This window comes from Populus trichocarpa, chromosome 18 (genome assembly GCF_000002775.5).
Source record: "Populus trichocarpa isolate Nisqually-1 chromosome 18, P.trichocarpa_v4.1, whole genome shotgun sequence".
In the NCBI taxonomy this organism is placed as follows: domain Eukaryota; kingdom Viridiplantae; phylum Streptophyta; class Magnoliopsida; order Malpighiales; family Salicaceae; genus Populus; species Populus trichocarpa.
In genome coordinates, this window is record NC_037302.2 from 9371443 (window position 1) to 9398312 (window position 26870).

The window sequence follows — 26870 nt, forward strand, 5'->3', positions numbered from 1 at the left end:
TGATTTCATTTATAAAAAAAATTATTATGTTTTTCCTATATTATGATTGGTGTGTTGTCTCGGTAATTGGAATGTTACATTTGCTTCATTTTATTAGAGTTGTTATCACCTCATAAAAATTTTAGTCTTATGTATAAATAAACGAGCAATGTAAACAACTATAAAAAAAATTATTAAGTAAACAAAACAACTAAAAAAACAAATTAGAAGGACCATATTAGAAAATATTAAGAGCGTAGAGACAAAATATGCTATCAATCTAAGTTAAGATTAGTTGTTGGAGGAAAAGATATTAAATTATAGGGATTTGTTGGAGAAATCATATGGGGATTTAAGATTTTTCCTTTTGATTCTTTTTCTATTTTTCCTCTTTATTTTTATTCTCCATCTGCTTATATAATAAAGTGAATATCATAAATTTGAAATGGACACTAAATACATGCCCGTAATATATCCTATCCAGAGAGCCCCTGAAGAAATGATAGTCATGTCTATAGTTAGCTCGGACTATGTTTTAGGTCAACAATTTACAGAATTGATCCGTCGGCTATACAAGTCTTATAATTTATCTTTTATATTGACCTTCTGTATTGAAATGAAAGAATTTATCTGGTATTAATACAGAAATTTAAATTTAAAAAGTTGAATGAGGGACCATCGGCCTAGCCGGCGTTCGACACCATTGTCATGTTATAAGGTAACTTCTCCTGATGCCATTATGGTAACATGCAAACTTAATTATGCGATTTGTCTTTGCCTTTACTTAGACAGCAGTTTTCTTTTTTTTCCCTCCCTCCCTCCCTCCCTCCCTCCCACCCATAGGGTAAGTAGAGCCGAAGAGGGCAGAGATAATTCATTAATGGCATTTCTCCCTAAAAGTACTTTTAGCAAAGTAGGTGTTCGCATAGAATAGTACCAAATGAATTTACAAACTGATGAAACCCTAGCCCCACAAAACGCGTCAGTTGAGAGGGACTCGCTGTCCCCTTTCATGTTTTATTATTATTATTATTATTATTATTATTAGTACTGCATTGCACAAACTCTCTTAGGCTCTGTTTAAGCGAAAATTCATGAGCCCTAGTGCATGCATGTATACGTATTTATATGCAAAAAGCAAGAGCCCTACTGGAAGCCAACGGTGTTTTTGGAAGAAATTAAAAGCACCCACGAAAACTGTGCTCTTGCCTTTAAATTTCCGCAACAATACAAAGAAAGGTGTACCAGCTGGGATTTAATAACGTGGGACCCCGTATGGGCACCTGCCCTGGGTTTTCTCAATCCAAGGGGACAGAGGTGCTAAATCGTGCCTAGCTCATATGGGCTTCACTCAACTTGGTGGTGGTGGTGGAGGTGGAGGGCACATTTGCGCCACCATGGGTAATGGGCAAAGACCAGCTGCGCTGGTGGGATGGTCAATGGCAGTGAGGGATAATTGTCTTTACGTGAATTTTATTAGATTCGTAATTCCACTAGCGTAGCAAATAGCAAAAGAAAAAACAAAAAACATCTCATCTCATCTCATCATGTGAAACAAAGGCAAAGGATGATCCAAAAGAGGTCTCATTCAAGCAGCTGGAAAATAAGGAAAGGGCGCGTCGTTTAGGACAAGAGTCAACATGCACAGGCAAGCACACCACACCTAAGGAGAAGTTTCCAATTTGACTCCGCTCTTCACGAGCTTCATCAAGTATTATAGTAAATGATCATCAATAGGAAAGTTAAGAACCCATGCCGACAGCTTAATTTCAAAGTCAGATAAACCGATTTCAAGCAAGCAATCTTGCTAATCTAATGACAAAAAAGAGGAGGAAATCAAGGAGCTCATCTAGCACCAATCAAGGGGGACCTAGACTGGCTGTTCGGGTCCCGCCATGCATCTAGCTAGCCTCGATCGGATATTAAGCAAACAACACGGCGCAAATAGGTGGCCTCAGAAAATGTCACAAGTTGGAAAATACTATTGTCAAAGTGTTCCTCACCGATATTATATATATATATATATATATAGCAACTGGCATTTACTAGATGAGTAGGATCACCGGAGCTGAAACGCCATGGATTCCCAGAAAGGTGAATCAATTCAAAACCACAACTAATCACAACGCATATAGACAAATGGCTATTGTCTCGGCAGCTGGACAGTTTTATCCTAGCAAGATCTACATAATCATACATTATAACCAGTACACAAACCATTTGTAAGGTTCAATCTCACAGAAGAAGAGAAATAACAACGTAATACAAGTGAAGTGTTCGTGATTATTATACTATAAATCGAAAAACAAAAATAAGGAACCAGGTATGATAAAAGAAGAAAAAAGAAAAAAGAACACAATCGAGCAGCAATGCTAGCTAGCCCTGATTATGGTCTCCGTTCCATCCCTATACATGCACTCTCTCTGCAACCTACTGATCTTTCTCTGCCATTTTTATTTCGCAACTCAAATATTCCATAACAATTCAAATAAATATGGAGACAATTTCCCCTCTTACCTCTCTAAATTGTCTTCTTTGCTTCAATTCTTTAACAATGATCAGTAATAACAATGCAATAAATCTGACTGAGACCATCTGCAAGAGATGATTCAATCATGTAAACTGCCCAGACTCTTTCTCAATTTTCTCTAGAAGAGCGACGAGAATCGCCCACAAGAGGAAAAAAGAAACCCTGATGACGAAATCCATAGTATTTCTCTCCTTGTTTGATGGAAGGTTAGAGATCGGAAATTCTCAAAAGAATCAATAAAAGGGTGGTGGTGGAGGTGAAGCATATGAAACCCCTGTGATTGGTGGTAATGGTCCCTCATACACTGGAGTCGGAGGTGGCGGACTTCCATAGATTACGGGTGGGGGTGGAGGCGACAATGGTGGGGGAGAATGGTAGTAAACTGCTGGTGGTGGTGGTGGGGATGGTGATGGTGGTGGCTTATAATGTATAGGAGGAGGCGGTGACGATGAAGGTGGGGGTGGAGGTGGTGAATACTCTATACATGGTGGAGGTGGAGGTGGAGGCGGTTCTATACAAGGTGGGGGTGGAGGCGGTGATGAATAAACTGGGGGAGGTGGAGAATTGACAGGAGGTGGTGGTGGAGGTGATAAGTAAGGATAAACTGGTGGTGGAGGCGAATGTGGAGGTGGAGGCGAATGTGGAGGTGATGGGGGTGGTGGGGAGTTATAATAGTAAGGAATAGGTGGTGGTGGGGAGAATATTGGTGATGGAGGTGGTGGTGAATTTGGTGGAGGCGGTGGTGGGGAACGTACACATGGAGGTAATGGAGATGGTGGGGGTGGTGTAGGAGGCGGCGGGGGAGACAGGGATGGTGGTGGTGGCGGTGATGATTGTGGGGGAGGTGGAGTAGGAGGCGGTGGAGGAGAATACACTGGTGATGGTGGAGAAGGTGGGGGGGGCGATTGAGGGGGTGGGGGGGGGTGAATACTCTACACATGGTGGTGGAGGTGGAGGCGGTTCTATACAAGGTGGGGGTGATGGAGGTGGAGGAGAGTGATATGGGGGAGGTGGAGGAGAGTTATATGGGGGAGGTGGAGAATTGACAGGAGGCGGTGGTGAAGAATAAACTGGTGGTGGAGGCGGGGGCTGTGAGTGTGGCGGTGGTGGGGAATTTGGTGGAGGCGGGGGTGGGGGCCGTACACATGGAGGTAATGGAGATGGGGGTGGGGGTGGGGGTGGGGGTGGGGGTGGCAGCGGTGAAGGTGGTGGGGGTGAGGGTGGTGGGGGTGAGGGCGGTGGGGGAGAGGGCGGTGGGGGAGAGGGCGGTGGAGGTGGTGGTGAATTTACGGGTGGGGGTGGTGGCGGCGATGGAGAAGGTGGAGGGGGAGGAGGCGGAGAGTACACTGGTGGAGGGGGCGGAGGTGGAGAGTGCACTGGTGGCGGGGGTGAAAATATTGGAGGTGGCGGAGAGGGTGGAGGTGACAGTGGAATAACAACTGGTGGTGGAGGTGGAGGTGAAGGTACCGGCATTGGAGGTGAGGGAGGAGGGGGAGGAGGCAAAGATGGAACGAAAGGAGCACATCTAAACGAGCTGCAATCAACAGGTCTAGACAAAAATGCGTTACATTGTGCAGCAGATCTCTGTAATGGTCTTGCTGGCAAACAATTCCTCCTGTCACTGAAATCCGGTAGACTCAAACACACTGGTGGCTCTCCAGTGAAGAAATTATAAGAGAAGGTGAAGTTATCCAAATTCGGCAACTTACAAATACTTGCCGGAATCTTCCCTGAGAGCATGTTGTGAGCTACATTGAGCTGTTCAAGACTCGCCATTCCACCAAATGCGTCTGGTAATGGACCCATTAATTGATTGAAGCTAACATCCAAGACTGTTAGGTCTTTAAGCAAACCTATCTCTGCTGGCATGCAAGATCTAAACCCATTGTTCATGAGGATGATTTCATTGAGGTTTGACATGTTACCTAAGCTTGACGGCACACATCCATGAAATTTGTTGTTCGCCAAAACGATGACAGATACTGGGGAGTTGCCAAGATTTTCAGGTAGATCGAAAACGAACCTGTTATGATTGATAAAGATTGCATCCAAGTCCTTGTCAAATAGCTCTTTTGGTACAGTACCCTCAAACTCGTTGAATCTCAGATCCAAGAATTTGAGTGAAGGCAGCTTGAGCACAACCTGTGGAAATTTCCCAGCAAACCGATTGTTGCTAAGATCCAGTTCAAAGAGCAGCCTCATGTCCTTGAACTTACGAGGTACAGTCCCACAAAACCTGTTAGAGTTGATGTGAAACAATGCAAGATCCACCAGCAAGCCAAGCTCCTCAGGCAAGTACCCTGCAATATCACCGTGGTTGAGATCAATGCCGGCAACTGTACGGATTGTTTTGTTGTCCGGAGCTGGAGCGCAGAAAACCCCCTCATAGTTGCAAACTTGGGATCCAACCCAATTGGCTGTAAGGTTTAGAGGGTCTGAGAAGATGGCTTGTTTCCAAGCCTGTAATGCTATGTAAGCATTTCTAAGTCTTGGATTCGGAAAAACAAGAGATGGGTCTACTGTGACTCTCTCTCCTCTGTCACCAAATTCGTCTTTGTAGTAAAGAAGCTGCCGCTTCTTGATGTACATAGCGTCGGCGTCACTGAGGCCTCCATAGCTAGAGATAGTCGGTGCTTGCTTAGCAGCAGAGAGGCACACAACTGTGCCAAGAAACAAGGCAATGAGAAGTGAGAGATGAAGATGGGAGTGGGTCGTCTTCTTCATCTCACATGAGACATCTGATATCCGAAATGCCACTTTCAGTTCTTTTGGCTCTTCTTCCTACCACCTCCCTAATTCTCCCCCGAAGTAGAGTTGCAAGAGAATGGGTTGATGAAGCAAAAGCTATGCAGTTCGAGATCTGAGACACAGAATGTGAGAGAGAGAGAGAGAGAGAAGAGAGAGATTTGAGGAGAGAAATGGGGATGTGTTTTTGGGCGTAAGGAGAGAGAGAGGGAGATGGGGTTTTTTCTAGGGATTTTGGAGATATGTGTGAAGGAGAAGAAGAAATAATGCATCGAAGGACAGCTAAATCACAGCTCAAAGCCCACCAGATTCTCTCTCACTTTCTTTTTTTCTTTTTTTAAACCCCAAATCCACTCCACTCTCTCATCTCATCATATGCCACTTTTTCGCGTTCACTTTCTCGCCCGATATGAATGCTCCTTTAAATTCTTTATTTTGAAATTCCATTTCCACGCACAGCTCTCTCTTTTTTTTTAGGATTTGTTTGGCATTGTGGTTGCGGTTGCTTTTCAAATAGCTTTTCGTGCCAAAATACATGCCAATGATATTTTTTTATTTTTTAAAAATCATTTTTGACATCAGCACATCAAAATGATTTGAAAACACTAAAAACATATTAATTTGAAGTTAATAAAAAAATAAAAAAATTTCAAATTTTATCAAAAGCGTTTTGAAACGCAAAAACAAACAGGCCTTACAATATTAAGAAGCGGCTGGAATGTTTTACATAATTTTGAAATCTGACCAGTCATGACCCTACCGATTCAGGGTTGAAATCAAGCCGAGTTTAAAAAAATAAAGGAAGTCAAACCCGGAGTGACCCGGCGAGTTGACCCAACAACCTGACTGACCCGGCAAAACCCGGTCAAAAATCCAGTTGCAAACCGTTCACTTTTTTTTACTAAAACAACATCATTTTGATTTTTTTTTAAAAATCAGAATTTTCCCGAGTGACCCGGTCAAAACCCGAAACTATTTTAATGATTTTTAAAATTATTATTTTATATTTATAAATTATTTTAACGTGCTGATATTAAAAATAATTTAAAAAAATAATATATATATATATATTAATATATTTTTAAAAAATTACTTTAAAAAATAATTACTATAATATTTTTAAATTAATAAAAAACAATATAGACAGAACATCTTCACCTACTAAAAGAAACCATTCCAATAAAATAATTTGATTTATTTTTTCGTACTCTTGTCATGAGCCACCTTGCTTATTAGAATCCCTTTTTAATTTTGAAATCCTAGTTGACTTTAAGGTCCCCAAGCAATAGCTGTAACAAACCCTTAATCTATTATCAATTTATAATTATTGATTTATTTAAAATAAGATAGTAGAATACAGAAAATGAAGCTTCTTAATTGGAAGTCGGTGGCTTCTGATTTCCGGCGGAAAGTTGACCGAAAGATACCAAAACCAAAAGGAACGAAAGAAAATGGGCCATGCCGTTTCCGGTTAAGGTGATATCACGAGAAAACTTTCACGATATTTTGGTAATTTGGACTAACAGCTGTAGACGCGGCGGAGAATGTATCAGGATATTTTTCTTGCAAGCTGTCTAGGAATAGGAATGGACGTTATTGTTTTTTAAAATATTTTAAAAAGATATATTAAAATAAATGTTTTTAAATATTATTTTCAATATTAATATATTAAAAAGACGAAAACATTTTAAAAAAAAAATTTAATAAAAAAATAAAAAACATGAACGAAAAGTCGAAAACATTTAAATAGCAGGTACAATAATAAGGACGTCGCGCCTCGAATTTATTAGATTTTAGAGGAGACAATTGAAAAGGTTGAAAGATGAAAACATTTAAATAGAAAAATAAAATTAAAGACACTTAATGGAGAAAAAAAGAGTATAAATACATAAATATAGAAATAAAAGTAGATACACTTAATTCTAAACTTTGCACGATAAGCAGCAATTTAAGATATCAACTAGCTATAGTGTCTATGCGATATTATAGAGCACTTTTTAAAATTTATTTTTATTTAGTTATATGATAGTTAAATAAATATTTGTAATAAAAATAATTAAAATTATAAAAAAATGCATTTTATTTTTATAAAAAATATATTTTCTCATATATATGTGTGTGTGAGAGAGAGAGAAAGAGAAAAAATATTTTTTATAAAAATAAAATGCATTTTTTATAATTTTAATTATTTTTTATCACGAATATTTATTTAACTATCATATAATTAAATAAAAATAAATTTTATCATATATATATAACATGCCTGTTTTTAGTAACAACATAGTTTATCAAATAAAAACAAATAATACTTAAAAATTTAATTATGGGAATTTAAATTAAAGAGGAAAAATGTATCTTTTTAAACAAAACTCTCTTTTTTTATTAACATATTTCTTTGTTTTACAAAAATAAAATTATAGAAGTTTTGTTTTTAGATAAAATCTTATTGTAATCATAAAAGAAACTTCAATTAACAAAATCATAAATCAATCATTTTTATGAACTTTTTAAAAAAAAATAAGAAAAAATAAATCTAAGAAAAATATATAATAAAAAATATCTAAATAAATATTTTATTTTTATTCAATATCAATGATGATTTTTCTAAAAAAAATATGTATTTTAAGTTAATATATAATTATTCATAAAATAATTGTTAATATTATCAAAAAGCTCTAATGTTCTATAAAACTATGAAATAATTGGATAATTATTTAAATATAGTTTTAATAAATTTATTTAAAGATTTTGTTCTAAAAAAAGAAAGTAAAGGGTTATTTAACAATGTTCATGAAACCTATCATCTCCTTCCTGCAAATAATTATTGTTTAACTCCCCAATTAACCAAATATAATAAAACACATATATGTTTTTCGTGGAAGAGTAATTGAAATCTAGCGAGCTCACAGCCAAAGCAAAAGGGCCTTTAACGAGTCCGGCTTTCGAAATGTAGGGTTTATACTGGGAATTAAAATTCAAGTATTTGATGCTTATAGGATTTAGCCCTTTATTCAGGTGCCCAACCTAATTAGTGAAAAAACAGATAGAGGAAAAAGAATTTCACAAAACTCTAATACGCGTTTTGAATTTACATTCAATGTTGGAGTAGTTGATACAATTTACTTTGAATTATAGTGCGGCAGCGGTTGCGGTTGTGATTTGAAAAAAATTATTTTATAAAAAGTACTTTTGGTTGAGGTTGATTTGGTATTTATGTATGTTTGGTTAAAACTGTGGTTGAAATTGAGGTTGAACAAAAAGTAGTTTAATATTTTTGGTTAATAATGCTTTTGAAATTGAAGTTATAAAATAATTTTCAAAAATATATATTAATATTGATGATTTTTAATTTAAATATTGTAGATTTAACTATTATTATTACATCATGAAATAAATAAAACTTTATATAAAATATTTTTTATTGGTCCATTAAACTATCTACATTTTCATCATGTATGAAATACATCAGACAAGGACTACAATTTTTTTGGTTTCTTAAGCACGCAACAACATCAAGTAAAATATAATCAGGAACAAAATTGGGATTGCGATCAAATTCTGCAAATGCTACATCATCAAGCGATCTCTGTCTAATTTATGTAGTGTCATTGAATAATGTTAAACACTAGTTTTTCAAATAAAACACAATTAAAAATTAAAAAATATTTTTTATTTTTTATTTTACTGAGTCGGACTCGGTTCAATGTATTTTGAGCTTTGAACTAGACCCGGTCTGACCAGAACAACATGCTACACTGTTCATCTTGCGCAGTGTTCATAGAATGAATTAATTAGCATGAACAGTGTAGCATGCTACACTGTTCACGCTAATTAAAATTCTATGAGTGCGCAAGAAGCATGAGAGAGGCAGGAACGCACTGTTCATGCTAATTAAAATTCTATGAGTGCGCAAGAAGCATGAGAGAGGTAGGAACGCAACGAGAAGCATGGAATTTCAGCTTCAACAAAACAGCGTTTTCAATGCAGATAATGGTAGGGCTCACATATAAAAATCACGGCTGATTTTATAACCAAACAATATATTGCAATTTGCAACTGTTACACACTAAACGCAGCCACAAACGCTTAGCCAAACGGGCTCTAAAAGATTAAACATTGATATTATTATTTTGTACAATAAAAATATTTTTTATCCCCACAACCAACAAAATTTAAACTTGTTGATCAAGGGGTTTTTTTTTTACTTTACACAAACTTTGAAATAAGTAAAATATTTATTTGCTCTTAGATAAGGCAAATTAACTTATATACATTCACGGGTGATTTGATACTTTCACATTGATTTATTTTTTATTTCAAGGGTTATGGGGGCTTTTTGGTAATTTAAAATTTATTTTTAATATTAAATTTGAAAAAGTTGTTGACATGTGTTTTTCATATGACAACATGATGGCGGCGTTTGTGCTCTTTTGACAACGCGTGTATTGCCACCGTTTTTTCAAAAATAGTCTTTTATCGTGTCATTGAAAGTGTCACCACGTGCTCTTCCACCCAAGGTTGTCAATTCCGTTTCGGTAGGTGTTTCGTTTTTTCAATTGGAATGGAATGTTTCAGCTTCAGAGTGTTTCGGCGTGCCGTTTCGGGGTTGTACTGTTCATATATATATATTCAACAAACATAATTCAAATTCAAGATAAATTAATTATAAATTATGCAATACAAACACAAATGCCGAACAAATATAATTTTAAAATTTAAAATATTTCTAAATAGTCAAAATTAAATAGATCTTTAACTTAAAGTAATTCAATTTAAACAAAATATCAAAATATTATGAAAGTAAAATGTTTTAACACAAATATTTTAAATATAAAGTTAGGTCAATGTTATCAAGGCTAATGGAATATAAAGTATCAATTGTTTTGCTCAAATTTCTACAAAGTATAAACATGAAAAAAACAGCATGAATATAAACCATATATATTAGTGATAAATCTAATTTTAAAAAATTAATATCATTGTTAATGAAAATAGTAATAATAATTTTCAATATTATTATTAATATCATTGTTATTGAAAATAGTAATGAAAAAGAGTTTTTTATAATTGGGTGATTTAATTAATTAAATTGAACAAGGTTCAATTTGATTCAATGGCTTTTCAAGAGCGGAACGGAACATGTGGAATGAAACTGGAACGTTCCGGGCGGAATTTAGCCGAAAAATCCGGAACGGACCGAGATTTAAAATTAGATGAAATTTGTTCTGTTTTTTGAATTGGTACAGAATGTTTCGGCCATTCCGGGCGAAACGGAATGGAATTGACAACCTTGTTCCACCTGGTATGGAGTGTGTCATTGGTGGACCGGCAGCTTGTCGTCGGTGGTCGTTTCTTCTTTCTTCTTCCTACCTCTCTCTCTATCTCTTCCAATTAAAGTACAAGTTTGTCCTCTTTTCTTTTTGTTTTTCAATTTTAGTCCTTAAAGTTTTTATTGCTTATTTTCATCTTTGGCCCTTTTAGAAAAGTTTTGTATGTTTTCAATTCAATCCTTAAATTACAATTTGTCATATATTGTTTTCTCTATTTCGGTCCTTATTCTTTTGATTTGTTATTTTTATCTTTGGATCTTTTGTTAAAGTTTTATTAGTATTCAATTTCATCCTTCAATCAAAGTTTATGTTGTTTTTTTTTAATTTAACTTTTATTCTTTTGATTTTTTTTCCTTTTGTTAATTGTTTTTTTCTTTTCAATTTAATCCTGCAATTAATTTTTAAATTCCCTCAAATTTATTTTTTTATTTTGGTTACCACCCTTGTTTTTTAATTAAATTTTTTTATGTAGTTGATTTTTTTTTCCAGTTACATCCTTCGATGTTTGATTTATTTGGGATTGGGCTTCACGGTTTTTTTAGTTGTCATGCTTCCAATTTAATGACACGAGTCACAAGTTTTAAGTGTTAATACGGTTAGAAATTATTTTTTCCCTCATTTTATTTTACGATTTTATCATTCTTCATTGTTTAAAAAATATTTGTTTTGTAGTTACCTTCATATTATTTTCTATCATTTTGTCTTGATCTCATTACCTAAACCACGAGTTTTGCAAAGTGTTTTTGGATAAATATTTTAAAAAAAAATTATTTTGTGTTTAATTTTTGCTGATTTTTTATTTATTTTATACAAGTAGGTTTTGTTTTGTACAAAAATAGTTATTTTGAAATAATATTTCTTATATGTTCGGCCATGCATACTTTTTCTTTTATTTTTATTTTTATTTTTATTTTTATTTTATTTACTTTGTTTCATATGTGTTTTTATTTCTATTATCTTTTAGTGATTTTAATGAATAAATTTAGTGGACACAAACAGGTAAATATCTTATTTTGCAAGATCAAATATCTTGATCTACGTCCATCTCTCAATTTTTTCAGTTTCTCTTTTAGTTATTGTTAACAAACTTTTATTTATTTATTTACATAGATGATTATTAAATGTTTGGATAAACTTTTTGATTTACATTTATAATTTTTATTATGTAAAAAAAAAACATATTAAAATAGTCTGTATACTCTAGTTTTTTTGGAGAGAAAAATTACGACTCGCTACAGAGCGCATATCAAATCAAATTTTTAGTTGCCCTCTAATTAATGTTTTTTTTTTGTTTTATACAAATGAAGTTTATTTTTAAAAATAAAAAAATATTCATGTTTAAATAATATTGCTGATGTGTTTGGCATTGCATGATATTTTTTTAGGGCATGAGTTTATTTATTCAATTTTATTTGTGTTTATCTTTTAAGTCATGAGTTTTCTAGGTTATGGATTTATCTTTTATTGATTTTAATAAACAAGTTCAGTAAACATAATCATCAGGTGTTTTATACAAATGAAGTTTATTTTTAAAAATAAAAAATATATTCATGTTTAAATAATATTGATGATGTGTTTGGCATTGCATAATATTTTTTAGGGCATGAGTTTATTTATTCAATTTTATTTGTGTTTATCTTTTAAGTCATGAGTTTTCTAGGTTATGGATTTATCTTTTATTGATTTTAATAAACAAGTTCAGTAAACATAATCATCAGGTGAATGTATTATTTTGTGTGGTTGAATATCTTGATTTACATTGATATCTCAACTTTATCAATTTTTCTTTTGGTTATTGTTAATGATTTCCCCCCATTTATGTACATAAATGATTATTAATTTATTTAATGAGGTACTTGCATAGGCTTTTCTTAATTTATACTTTTTTATGTTAAAAAATACATTGAAGCACACATAGCCAATATTGTTTTGAGAAAAAAAATGACCCCTTTCAAAGCACAAGTTAAATGGCTAGTCAGATACTTTTATGAATTAAGAATAAATTAAATATGTGTATACGTGTATACACAATCCCATTTCATAAACCATCCATAGTAAAAATGTAATATCCCTAACTTTTGAATCACATTTCCAAATAATCTCCTTCACTTTAATGTCAAAAATGAGGTATTTTTTTTTTTATATATAAATCCATCTATTATTAGTTCTAACAGTGAACCAGATCAACTCCATCCAAAAATTTGGTTGATTGGTTTATTCCATAGCTCTAAAATTTCCCTTACTGGTTGATTAAGCGGTTGATTGGTTCCATCGACCGATTGTGACAATAGTAAATTTAACTGTTCAATTCATCAAACGATCAATCAAATCAATTTATAAATATATTTTGTCGACCGGTTAAGCAGAATGATACCTTTTGTTATTTATCCTTTAAATTTTATTAAGTTTTCATTAACTTCCATCATACTATATTCTTATATCATAATTATAGTCCAATCATTTCAGACTTTATCTCATATCGTCATATCTTGTGATCCAATTTTCACAATTAATAAACAAATACAAGAAATTATACAAAATTTACAGGAAAACATTATAAGTTAGATTTATACATCTCAAATCTTAATGTACCAAAAATAAATCATAATATTGTAAAAATCTAATAAGAAGGTATTATAAAAAGCGATACAAAAATCATAATTCTTGACATTATTTACATGCCCAAATTTACATTACAAAATGATTATTACATCAAAACTACATATTCATTAATTAACAAAAAGAAATCCTAAACATCTACTCATTTCACACGAGATTGCATAGATCCTAAAATTAATTTAACATTAAGTGTAAATTAAATCATGAAATTAACATATAAATAATAAAATAAATCATCTTTATAGTCTTGTTGAATCATCTTTCTAAGATATATTTCTCTTTTTACTCATTTTCAAATTATTGTAACTAGATATTGTCAGATAAAATTCCTAATTGCTAGTTAACTAATTTCACCGCCCCGTAATCGAGCATTAATCCTATCTGTCGCACCCAACATCGCGACAACCTTTTAAAAAAACTAATATCTAACATCTTGTTCTTATAAAAGAAATATCTCATTTATAGAGTGGTTACATAGTATTATAGTCACCAGGACCCTAACTAGTCTTCAAAGATTCTATGACAAGAGAATGGTTACACTAAATAAAAAATATTATCACCCCTGAAACGTCTTACATTAGGTAAGTTGCATTGCTTGTTTTGTTTTAAATTGTTATGGATTGTTGTGCTATGTTATCAATGATTTATCTATAATATTTCTAACTTTGACATCAGTAAATATTAAGGTTTATATTTCTAACTTTGACGTTAGTAAATACTAGAATTAATATTTCTAACTCTGACATCAATAAATAACAAGATTGATACTCATCGTAAATCCACTTACTTTGAACCGAATAATCTTGGATTGAGTTTTACAATTGTTATTAGACTCTAAAATATAGCAAAAATAGACTTTGAAACCTTTTATTCAAAACTCTAGTAATTTAGTGAATTTTCACAACTGTTTAGTTAAAAGGAATGAGTTTTTTTTTTAGGGGTTAGTACGTTGGCTCAAAAGACATTTTATTTGGACCAAGATTTTAATAAACTAGATAAGCTTCTTATCAAATCCAAAAATACATGTAATAAAAATACATTAAAAAAAACAAATGTCAAAAACATGTTTTTTTATAATACTAAAACATGCAAAATAATTTTTTTTGTTTGTTTTATACTAAACATAGTATTTAACAAAAAAATAAAATTGATGCATAAGAGATTTTGTTTTTAGCTTGGATGCAAATTTTTAAGAAAATAAATGGTTGAAAACGTTTTTATGGCATTTTTATTTTTTAGTTGTTTATTTTAACAAATGCTAAAAATAAAACCATGCAACACACATCCATTTCTTTACGTATTTACACACACCCTTAGAGCATCTCCAACCGGAGATGCAAATGGAGAGCTAAATCCAAAAACATGTACTTTTACCTTTAGGATCTTTATTAAGTTATTCCAACGGAGCAGCCATCAAAGAAGCCAAAATGGCTTTTTAATTTAAGCAGAGGCATTTCTACAAGTTCCTGTAGAAGAGGTAAATTTAAGTTAATGTTGCCAACGACTATTTTTATAGCCATTGGCAACAATATTTATTTTTTCTTTAAAAGGAAGGAAAAAACTTGTTTTTTTAAAAAATCTTGTATTGTGCCTCACTCTTCTCTCAAATTTAGAAAAACTCACTCTTCTCTCAAATTTAGAAAAACAAAAATCAATTATTCTCTGGTTAATTAATAACATCAATTGTGTTAATTAGCTGAAATTAAAAGGTATGTTTATTTAAAAGCTTTTTATATTTACTCTTTAATATCTCTTGATTTTGTAGATTTTTTGTTGTTAATTTGATATTTGTGATGATTTTTATTTCTTTGTTATTTTATGTTTTTGATATGGGTTAAGGAAAACAATTTTTTATTTATGTTGTTATCTTTGACAAAATTAAGAGGAAGTAATAATGGTAGCTGATATTGATAAAAATATAGAGTGACATATTTAAAATTTATTTTTGGTTGTTTGTTTTAATTTGAGGTTAATTATATTTTGTCTTGTTGAAAATACAATTAAATCAGTATATTAATTTTCTCTTAGTTCTAAAAAATAGTCAAAATATCTAAATAGTTATATTATATATAAAATATCTAAATTAGTTATATAATTATATAAAAATAAATTTAATATGAAATATATTCAAATATAAATAGTTTTTCTAAATAGTTTTTTATTATTGAAATGCACATAATAACAAAATTATATTTATATTATTTAAAAAGCTATTTTATCAATTTAGCTTTTTAATTTAAATTTTTGCAAATGCTGTTACAATTACAATTATTACAATCATAACAAACACGAATCAATAAAAAACTACATTGGGGTGACTGAAAAAGATCCGAATAATCAAGAAGAGCTACTGGTGTCACTGACATAGTGTGAATAGTGGCAGCGTGTGGTATGTACGCGCCCCGCCGCTGGCGGCGCGTGGGTTCACGCGCCGTCGTTGCAGGAACGGAGAAATCTGGAGATCTGAATCGGTTTCTCCTTCTTTTGTTTTTTGTTTTTTTTTTTTTAATGGCGGTGATGGGTGTTTCATATTACCTGCAAACAAAAGAAAATCTCAAACACTAACAATCGATTTATTATTTTTTTTAGATCTGCTTCTCTGTAGCATGACTGGGTCGATTCGGTGGTTATGGCGAGGCTGGTATTAATGGGTTGATGGATTGTTCTTGAGAGAGGCACTGGGAGGCTGCTGGTTTGGTGGTTGGAGCTGTCAGTGGGAGGAGAAGGAGAGACTGTTGACATTGGCTGCTGGGTGGGAGAAAGATAACGACATTGCTGGTGGAGATATCTCTGGCGTGCGTGGAAGTCAAGAGAAAGGGGCTGCCGTATTTGGTATATTATTGGTGGCTGGATCTCACAGTGGCTGGCTAGTGGAAAAGGGGGCTGTGTTATGGTGGTTGACGGCCGAGAGAGGGGCTGATGGCAATGTTGAGGAGGTTGGATCAATGTGAGAGAAAGTGAGGGATGAGAGAGCTACTGCTGCTGGCCTCTGATGAAGACCAAAAAAATGGCATGGGGAAGCCTGTGGGGAGTAGCTGGTCTTTGTGTTTTAGATTGTGTGGTGCTGGTTCACGGTGAGCAGACAAAACCAAAGAGATGAGATTTTGACAGTGATGAAAAAATGCGAGGGTTCATGTGGGTATGGTTTTGTGTCCTGTGGAGTACCAGATAAAATAAGGATTAGAGTTTTGTAATTTATTTTTTTATGATTAATTTTTTTTTAATTAATATATATTTTTGAATCATGTATATTTTCAATGGTTATGAAAAAACTTAAACTCGTGATTATTAGAAAGCAAATCTAAAATTTAATCAATTGAACTACCTCTTAGTATTGATCAACCCTCTTTTTTAATATACACTTATAATAAAGAGTTTTAGAGTCTAAAACAAAACAAAATTATTTTTTAAAATTTAAATTTTAAAAATTAAATTTGAAAATGGATGTATTTGATAGTTTTCTTAAATAAAAATAAACTATAGTCCCAAATTCCTCTATACATTATCAAATTGCACCCTCAATAAAAAAATCAGTCCTTTATCTTTTAAATTCCAAAATTCTAACCCTTAAAAAATTAAATTAAAAGCAAATGAGTCAAAATTAGATTATGACACTATCATCGGGTAACTAGCTCTACTACTCATTACCGAACACTAGTTTCATCACAAAACAACTAATTCCACAACCTCTTATTAAACACAAGCTCCATTACAGGATAATTAGTTCTACTCACATTAATATTAAAGAGGAAACCTAACACATTTATTAAAATGTAATTACTGGATTCAACATAAAAATATTAAGGCGTAAAGCACATTTTTAGAGCTTATGCTTATGGTGCTATATTTTAATGATGTTTTAAGCCATTAGCCTCTCTTGTTCCAACACGAAACATTATCATTGTAAATGTTTTCAACTATCAATTAAAATTCCTTTTCAATACTCATTAAATTCAATTATTTTGTAATATTACTCATTCATTTTGTTGTATTTTTTTTTATAATATACTTTCATTTTATCATTCAATATAATCATCTCTTATGTTTAATTGTTTAACAAATACTTTTACATTACAATCTGATTAACAAGAATAATCTTATATATGAAGCTAAATCATCCTTATCAATTGTTAACTTCTATATCAATTATAATCTAATAGAATCATCGTCAACACTTGGTTCCTTAATCTACACATTTTACTTTGCAATTTCTTCAAGTACTTTAATTTATGTCACACCAAAAATACCATCATAACAATTATAGCACCATTTTCATGCACAACACTATCCAAATAATAATAATTTACATTAGGGGTGAGCAAAAAAATTGAAAAACTGATTAAACCGAGAAAACAAAAAAAAATAATCAAAAAAACCGAACCGTGAAAAAAACCGATTAAAATTTTGAAAAAACCGACCGGTTCGGTTTTATAAGTCTAAAACTGAAAAAACCGAACTGAACCCAAATCGAAAAAAACCGAGCCAAACCGGAAAAAACTGAGTCAAAACTGAGCCAAGTCGGTTTGAACCGGTTTTGTCCTAAAAACCGAACCAAACCGAAATCGGTCAGTTTGAACCGGGTTCGGTTTTTTTAAGAAAAAATAATTTCGGTTCGGTTACTTTTTTTTGATAAAAACTGAACCAAACAAAAAATGATTACCCCTAATTCACATTAATTCTACACAATTACAAAACATTAAAAGTTTCAAACATTTCTTCCATTTTCTACCTCTTAGCCGGCATCAATCTCTCTCTTTCCACCATCATCTTTCTTCCTATTATTGTGATTCAATATCAAACAAAACCATTTCTACCTCAATTGCTCAATTTAATCAATTTTGATATTTCCTCCAATTTAGAGCGTGTTTGGTATTGTGGTAGCTTTTGTGGTTGTGGTTTGAAAAAAGCAGTTTAATAAAAAGTACTTTTTGTGAGGTTGATTTCAAAAAAATTTGGTGTTTGGTTAAAACTGTGGTTGAAGTTGTGGTTTAAAAAAAAACAGTTTCTTATGTTTGGTTAAAAAACTGTGGTTGAAACTGTGGTAGAAAAAAAACAGTTTTGTGTTTGGTAAAACTGTGGTTTTAAATTGTGGTTTTAAAAAATGGTTTTTTTTGTTTGGTTAATATGGTTTGTGTTTTATATTTGATTTGAATTAATTAAAAGGACATATAGAGACATACATATATAATTCCAAAACATAGGTGTTTTGTAATTATGATTACATAACAAAATGAAATATCCTTATACATTTGTACTCCTTTATTGTTCCATCAAACTATTTGCAGTTCCATCGCGTACAAAATCCATACGTGAAGGCCTTTGTGAGCCTTGAACGGCCGAAGCCTGAACAATATCAGGTAAAAAGTCATCTGGAATTAAATTGGGGTTGCGATCATACTCAGAAAAAACTGCATCATCTTGCGATCTCCTTCTAATATAGTTATGTAGTGCCATTGATGCAACTACAATCTCAACTTGTGTTTTGTATGGATAAGCAGGCATGTTTTGCAAAATTTTCCACCTCTGTTTCCATACCCCAAAAGAACGTTCGATCACGTTACGTAGTGACGAGTGTGCACGATTAAACACTTCTTTCCGACCACTTGGTTGTCCACGCCGCCTAAATTCTTGGAAGTGATACCTCTCGCCTTTGTAGGGACCTAAATACCCATACTCGTTTGGATATCCAGCATCAACCAAATAGTATTTTCCTATAAATAATAACAACATGGTAATGAATAACAGAACTTTTTTTTAAAAATATTATATTCCTTCAATTACCAAATCTTCAATTTAGTCAAAATCACAACCTTCTGGAGGTTTTGGAAATTTGATATTGCTATTGTCAATAGCCTCAAGAAAAATACGCGTATCGTGTGCACTGCCTTCCCATCCTGCCCACACGAACATGAATTGCATGTCGAAACTACAAGCGGCCATGACATTTTGTGTTGGTACACCTTTTCTTCCAATATATGGAATTTGATTTGCAGATGGTATGCAGGCACGAACATGTGTTCCATCAATTGCACCGACACAATTCTACAGGCCAAAAAAACATTAAGTACTCATAAACATTTATAACATATTTCATATTCATTTGAACAACTTAATTAAACAAAAATTCATCTTACCTTGAAATGTGGCATAAATCTTGGATTCATAGCAATTTCTCTTGGTGTGCTCGTAAATTGTGGATCTACTGGTTTTATGACTTCCACAACAAACAAACGTAATGATTTAAGCACTTCTTTAAAACATCTACTAATAGTTTCACCTGAATGCTGAAATCGTTCCTGCACTTGTCTATTTGACGCCCCAACTGCTATTGTAAATAGAAACATTGCCACCTTTTCAATAACGCTCATTCTTCTTGACGGTTTTAAGCCATGGTGCGTTTCTAATTCAGTGCACAGACTCAACAAAGTGGTTGCGTCCATCCTGAACATGTTAACACTTCGTTTCCAATGACCTCTTAAAACCTCTGTCAACCAACGCATCCCTGTATTATACGAAACCATACATGGTTCTTTATACATATAATTAACATAACACATGTTTATAGCTCCAGCTGTGCATATAATTAATTTTTTCATATCAAAATGAGTCATTAAAATAAATGCATCGTCATCATCACCGTCATCGTCACCGTCATCATCACTGTCATCGTTACTATCATCGGCGTAATTTCCATCACTGTCATCTCCAGCACCAGAAAATGAGGCACCACTACCTTCACAACTAGGATAATTAATGTGGTCTACAATGCGGTTCATTACATTATCATAATTGCCATCGAAATCCCCATTAAATATGTCATTAAACCGTGAATCATCCATAACTTCAATTACATGAAAACAAAAAAAAAATTATATGTTGTTAATAAAAATATTTAAATAATTAAATATCATTCAATAAAAAAGAACTATCAAATAGTTGGTGCAACATAAGTTTTTTCATACCTGTAAAGCCAAACAAAAACAGTGTTCCACTTGCTTGTATAAAATGCAGTTGAGGAGGTTTGAGAGGTTTGTTATGAAGCAAAAAAGTTATTTGAAAGTTGGCTTACAAACAATCCTCTTTATATAGAAAAAACTTACTGCTTTTTACGTCTTTTTTATAAGCAATTTTATTCAGCTTACAATACAAGTACATTATCACATGTATAGACTGTAAAAGTAACATATAATGTTAATTTTACAGCTAATATATTCTGACATGTATTTTTTCACCTTTTGTTCTCATTCTATTATTCAAGATTCCTTGGCCCACTTTTTTCTTATCACCATGATAGTGCACACCAACATGTACAGAAATCATCAATAATCGGTGACAAATCCAGCAGCTCAAACAGCAATGACAGTAGCACATACACATATATTTCATGCACTGGCTCCCATGCACACAGTAGCTGAGACAATATTCAAAACTTTTACAGTCTATACATGACATTAACAACAATGAATAACATTAACAAACAAGGCATCATCTTCCATCAATTCTCACTGCAGAACAGAACACAAATGCTCCTTATCACACTGCACAAGCACACAGTAGCTGCACATGGTATCTCAATTACTTGCAGTTTTCTTATCACCATGCAACACCCATCAACTCACAGCAGAAAAAGAAAACAAACAAATGTTCACACAGTAGCTGCACATGGTATATCAATGAATACAGCTTCACACACAAGGCTGCAGCTCCCATCACCTCACGACAGAAAAGAAAAAACACCAACATTTCACACAGTAGCTGCACATGGTTTATTACAATTACAGCTGGACACACAAGGCAACAGATCCCATCAACTCATGGCATAAAAGAAAACAAACAAGGCTGCACATGGTATATTATAATAGAACATACATTTTAACAGCAACACTCAATATTCAAGACCTTCAGGGAACAACACAGTGAAGGAAAATTACCAACAAATTCAATCAAATGGTCAACCATTTAACATTAATAACAACAGAAGTGACAGTTTTAATTCATTGATAAAATACAACATTAAAAACCAACAATATCCTCATACAAGTATATTAGCTCCCGAAAAGCAATGTAATATAAATACAACAGTAAACAAATTACCGCAAATGGAAATGCCCATATATCTCAACACGAAATGTGGAAGAATACAATGACTCGGATAAACTTCGGCAATTGGAAAAAACTCATTTTTAAAACCGGCATCCCATTATTCTGTAACAATAAAATAAACTTGTATAAATACATTAAGCAAGTGAATAGTTAATTAATTAACGGTTAAGAAAATGTAATAATACCATGTCAGCTAAGCACGTTTAGTGCGTGCATACATTCGTTGCAGCCATCTCAACTTCTGCTCCTTATCACCCATACTAGCCCACATTTCTCTTTTCCTTCTTAAACTCAAATACTCTGTAGCAAAGTCGTGGAACTCATCTTCAATTGAAACTCCAGGAATTGAGTGCAGCACAGCCATCACCTCGCGAATACTACAGCCTTCGCGATCCAAATTAATAGACGTGGAATCACTCTTAGTCGATATACTCTCAAGTAGTTGATTGCACCTTGACAGCAGCTGAATTCCAGATGTTTTCTTATTTCTACCTCGCACATCATAATGATCTCGTTCTTTTCTTTTGCCACTGCTTTTTGTGTTGCTGCTGCTAGACATATTTATCCCTCCAACCATTCGAGCCATGTCAGTCTGGAAATCTGGAATCACATCTTCCTCCGAATCACCGCTGCCCTCTTCCAAACCATCATGAGCAATGTCGGCATTGCTTGTACCAGGATCAACATCACTGTCAGCAGGTACACCTGATGAAGGAGCCCATGCAAACGCTCTAGTTGCGACAATGTTGGAATACATTCGGTCATATTTATTCTTCAAAGACGGCTCAATACCGACATGTCTGAATTTTTTGGCTCCTCTAATTTCCTGCATATAAATTAAATCAAGTAATGAAGGATCAAGACTAGTAAAATTTTGGTGTTGGAATTTGACAACAATAAAACAAATTGTTAGGATGACAAAGAATATACCTGAATTTTTTGTTTCCACCATTCATCGCTAGCTAAAATTGTGCCTAATTCACTATTCCAGCCAACACCAGTTTCAGAAACCAGCTTATTCCATATCCTCCAATCCTTTTTGCATCCATCCCATTTGTTTTTCAATTGTGTTTTGGTGAATGCATGGCCAGTTTGTTCTTTGAATGATGTTATGAGAAATTTCCACCCCGTTTTATCGAAATGAGTATTAGGTCTCATTCCCAAATCAATTGCCTTAATGCATATATCACAAAATATATGCAACATTTCCTTTGTCCAAGCAGCCTTATCAAAAGATTCAAGACCTTCCATGATATCTTTTAAAACATTTAACAAAAGTTTGAAATCAATCAATGATATCAATTACATTGTGGCACATACATAAACCATGGACTAAAACAATAATAAAACACTCAATGTTCAGCATTTATAAAAGTTGTGTGGTTAGCAACAAACATTAACCATGCATGTATTTGAATGAGAATGTTCCCGTTAATTTGTAATGAAAACTAATTGAAACCTATTAATTTTCAACTGTTCAAAATACTCAGTTTCAGCCATGATATAATATTTGAATTATCAAGCAACACTTCATTGTCATCATGCTGTTTGGAAGCTAAAAAAAGAGGGGAAAAAAAAACAGAACAGAACTCTACAGTTTATCAAGCAGAAACAACCTTAATGTGCACAGTAAACAGATCAGCATGGATGCATCACATTGTTTCCAGATTAATTAATTTTAATGAAGCAGCAACACTGTAAGCTAGACATCAACAGAAAAACAAATTTCAACAAAGAACAACACATAAGTACGCACAATACAAAGACCAAGCAGCAGCATAGAAATGAAATTTTTAGCTCAAGTAAAAAAAATTAAAGAACGAACATTACAGGTCATGAAGCAGCACAGAAAAGCAATGAAATTTGCTCAATTAAAAAAATTGACGAAGGCACAATAAATAGAAGAGAAGCAGCAACATCAAACTCCTTTTTTTAGCTCAATTCAAACAAACCAAGAACGCACAGTAAACAGATCATGCAGCATCACAGAAATGTAATTTTTAGCTAAAAAAATAAAGATGGAGATAAAGGCAAGAACTTACCTCTGTCTCTCTCTTATGTGACTTTTCCCAGCACGGTTTTGTAGCGTTTTTCTGCAAAAATAAACAATGGAGACCCAAAACAGAAATGAAATTTTGAGCTAAATTTTTAAAAAAATTGACGAAGATAAGGCAGGTACTTACGGGTCTCTCGCTCGTGTGACCTTTCCCAGCACAAAGCTATTGGGATTTTTCTGCAATGGTTACAATGGAGGGACAGATCGGTGAAGGTTTAGGTGACGATCTTTGTGGGTGTTTGGAAAGAAGAAGGGACTGGGGAAGAAGGATGCTCTCAGAACTGGCGTCGTCCTGTACGTGGTTGTTTTTGCAAAATTTTGAAACGGGGTTGTTGTCTGCAAAAGACGAGAGAGGGGAACAGTCTGAGGAAGGTGGAAAGTGGGAGTTTGTAGATCAATGGCCAAATTGATCTGCCAATTATCATGCTGTGAACAATTTGGGTGAGGAACTGTGCTGTGAAAAATTTGGGTGAGGAACGGGAAAGTTTTGCTACTGTTGGGAAAGTAAGGGGAAGGTGTCGGTGATGAGAGAGAGGAGAAAATGCATGAAAAGCAATTGGTAATTGCTTTTCAAAAACTGCAGTCCAACCTTAGTTTTGGACTGGGACCCACGCCAATAAAAAACGTGGTTGGTGTTAACCAAACACTATGTTGCAGATTTTAATTTCAACCGCGACCGCAGTAGCGTATCCAAACATCATCTTATACTAAGAACCCTAATTTGATTTTTGCTAGGATTTTGACCAAACTCTTCTAACTTTTGTTCAAATTATTATGGACGGGATATAAATGCTTTACCTAGTAATAATTTGAACTATTGAAATTTTCTCAAGCTTCTTCTGTCCTCTTCTTGATTCTTCACTTTCTATCTCTCTAAATCCAACTTCTCCTCTCTTAAATCTATGGTATTTAAGTTTTTCTCTTCACTTCGATTCACTAGCAAATTTCCATGAAAGGAAGAATAGAAAGATGAAAACTATCCCTTTTTTATTTATTTAATTACTTCATGTATTTATCTTTCATTGTTAGTTTCTTCATTAACATATTTCATATTTAGAATTTATTTTTGTCATTATCATAATTTAAGTTGATTACAAGAGAAAATGCAGGAGCCCTTTTCTCTCTTGAAGATAAATCAGTAGCTTTAGTGTCCAAAGTTACAAGCAGCAGTGCCTTGTAATGGCAGACAGCAGCAGCGAAAAATTACAGTAGTTAACGCAGCAGAAGCAATTATAAAGATTTACAACAGCTGCCCTCAATACGCAGAAGTAGCAGCCAGTAACAGTCACAGTAGTAGCTGTGTTTCCAAGCAGGAGTCGTGGAAACAAGTCAGTTCAGCCTTGGCAGCGACAGTTCCAAACCTTTCCAGCAGCAGCGAAACGAAGACATGAAGTACAACAACAGCTTGACAACACCAGCTTCTTTGAATTTACAAGCAGCAGCCTTGTTTAATTTTGTTGACAGCAAGAAACTCCTCCAATAGTAGTAGCAGCTTTACAAGGAAAACAATATTCTTGCAGATTTTCCTTCATGGCAGCAGCAATTAGTCTACACAGCAGCCCTTAAAATCAATCACAGCAGCTCACGCCAGCAGCAGCAGCTTGTAGCCTAAACCAGAAACTGTCACAGACGCAAGACAAAACAGCAGTCCAGCAGCATCTATACACGAATAAAAAGTATAAAAGATTTCATAAAACTTGGTTAATTCTTTATTAAGTCAGAATAGTTCAATAAAAAACAAAAAAAAAATAAGCTAAACCCTCACACACAATAATAATTATTGAAATAAAAAACTGTAAAAACAAAAAAAACCTATATACAAGATAAATAACCACATTTATATTATGTAAAAAATACCCTAAACAACACTGAAAAAATAATAAAATAATTCTAAATAAAATAGAAAAAAGAATCGTAAATTAACTAGAAAACTAATATAATTCATGCATAGTAACTTTTAGACCTTATTACTAGGCTTTCATGAAGTTCGATTTCCCTGAAAATGTAACCCAATATAGAATAAAATCTCTAGAAACTTATGATAAAAGTTTAGCACGATCCAACAGTTAAATAAAAAATTATACTTGTTAGAGTAAAATCATGCATTAGAAAAAATAAGCCTTTATCTGCTTAAATTAATTAGCACATGAAGTAGATTGATCAGACCCCTCTTATGCATGAATTAAATTGACTAAGGTATGATCTTCACTTGTTGATATTACCTCCTTGAAATCCATCTTGACCTAATTATTATGAAAAAGCCCATTGAATGTATCTTTAAGTTTGTTTATCCTTGATCTTATAATTGAATAAATAGAACTTGCCATGTATCTTTTGGTGTAGTTCAAATCACATAACTTATAGTCTTGGAGTCTCGGTACAAGTTATCATTGTGTTAAACTCAATCATAAACCTGAGGCTTTCATGGGAAGGGTTGATTGGACTAAAGGTTTCTGAAATTTTATATTCATAGGGTTCGCATTAGACCGGTTAAGGTTTCTAATGACTACAATATTAGATATTGAGTCCTTTACATATCATACATGCTAGGTATGATAATAGTTTGAAAAAATTAATTTGATTTTGAGATTTTAAACTTATTAAAATGTGTTTAATGGTTAGAAATGGAATTTTGTAAGTTTCTATGATGTTTTTTCTTTTCAAGTGAAAATAGCTTGAGATTTGGGTTTTATATATCTAGAAATCTAAATCTTAATTTTCTCATCATCAAAGGTGATGAGAAACTATTCCAACAGGTAATGTATTATCCGCTATAAAAAAAAAAGAAAATGATGCAAGCCTACTCTTCAAGGCCTGGACATGCCTAGGATTGAAGGCCTATAAGCACCTTAACATTATTTTTAAAGACCAAACACATATACTTTGTCTTTTAAACCTATACATGTTTGGGCCATACTTTTAAGACTAGCATGTGGGTTTAATTCTCTTATCACTCTTTTAATTTTTTTGTTTATAATTTTTTTTGATATTTTAAAATAAAATCCTATTTAAATAAATAATTATAATTAAAAAATCATTTAATTATGCCGTGATTTCTAAATAAAATTAGAGTTTTTATGGTAATATTTGCATTTTTTTTAATAATTATACATGAATTGGAATACCCAGTTGTTCAAAAAAGATTGCACATGAATATTAAATGAAAATAATATATATATATATATATATATATATTTATTTTTTGGTTGACTTTTTATATTATTTCCCTAATGAATTATTTTTTTATCAAATAAAATAATCAAACATTATTTTTTCTTGTTGAAAATTGCTTTACACATTGCAATAAATTTTTATTTGAAAAATCATGTTTTTAATAAAAAATATGTTTTTATCAAAATAAAATAAGAAATAAATGAGTATGGAAAAGGGGGTTTTGGATAAAGGAATACATTCTTCGCTTGAATTTAAACCATTTAATTTTTTATAAATATTTATATTAATTGTCTTAAGTTTTTATTCAAATAATCATGTTATTAATAAAAATTTA

At 32.8% G+C, this 26870-nt stretch overlaps 3 protein-coding genes across 3 annotated transcripts; all 3 read right to left on the reverse strand.

Annotated features, from left to right (window-relative positions):
* Positions 1-2242: 2242 nt before the first annotated feature.
* On the reverse strand, positions 2243-5541 carry LOC18107633 (leucine-rich repeat extensin-like protein 3). The gene is made up of 2 exons (XM_052448941.1): positions 3747-5541; positions 2243-3439 (listed from the first exon to the last, which is right to left on the reverse strand). Exons 1-2 carry the CDS (start codon positions 5231-5233, stop codon positions 2743-2745), a joined length of 2184 nt encoding a protein of 727 aa, XP_052304901.1. The 5' UTR covers positions 5234-5541; the 3' UTR covers positions 2243-2742.
* Positions 5542-18462: 12921 nt separating this feature from the next.
* On the reverse strand, positions 18463-20042 carry LOC112325053 (protein ALP1-like). Its single transcript, XM_052449085.1, has 4 exons — positions 19841-20042; positions 19338-19705; positions 19014-19245; positions 18463-18914 (listed from the first exon to the last, which is right to left on the reverse strand). The coding sequence occupies exons 1-4, from the start codon at positions 20040-20042 to the stop codon at positions 18463-18465; spliced, it is 1254 nt and encodes a 417-aa protein (XP_052305045.1).
* A 1035-nt stretch (positions 20043-21077) lies between these two features.
* Positions 21078-22192, reverse strand: LOC7458751 (uncharacterized). The gene is made up of 2 exons (XM_024589669.2): positions 21492-22192; positions 21078-21408 (listed from the first exon to the last, which is right to left on the reverse strand). The coding sequence occupies exon 1, from the start codon at positions 22136-22138 to the stop codon at positions 21500-21502; it is 639 nt and encodes a 212-aa protein (XP_024445437.1). The 5' UTR covers positions 22139-22192; the 3' UTR covers positions 21078-21408; positions 21492-21499.
* Between the last annotated feature and the right edge of the window lie 4678 nt (positions 22193-26870).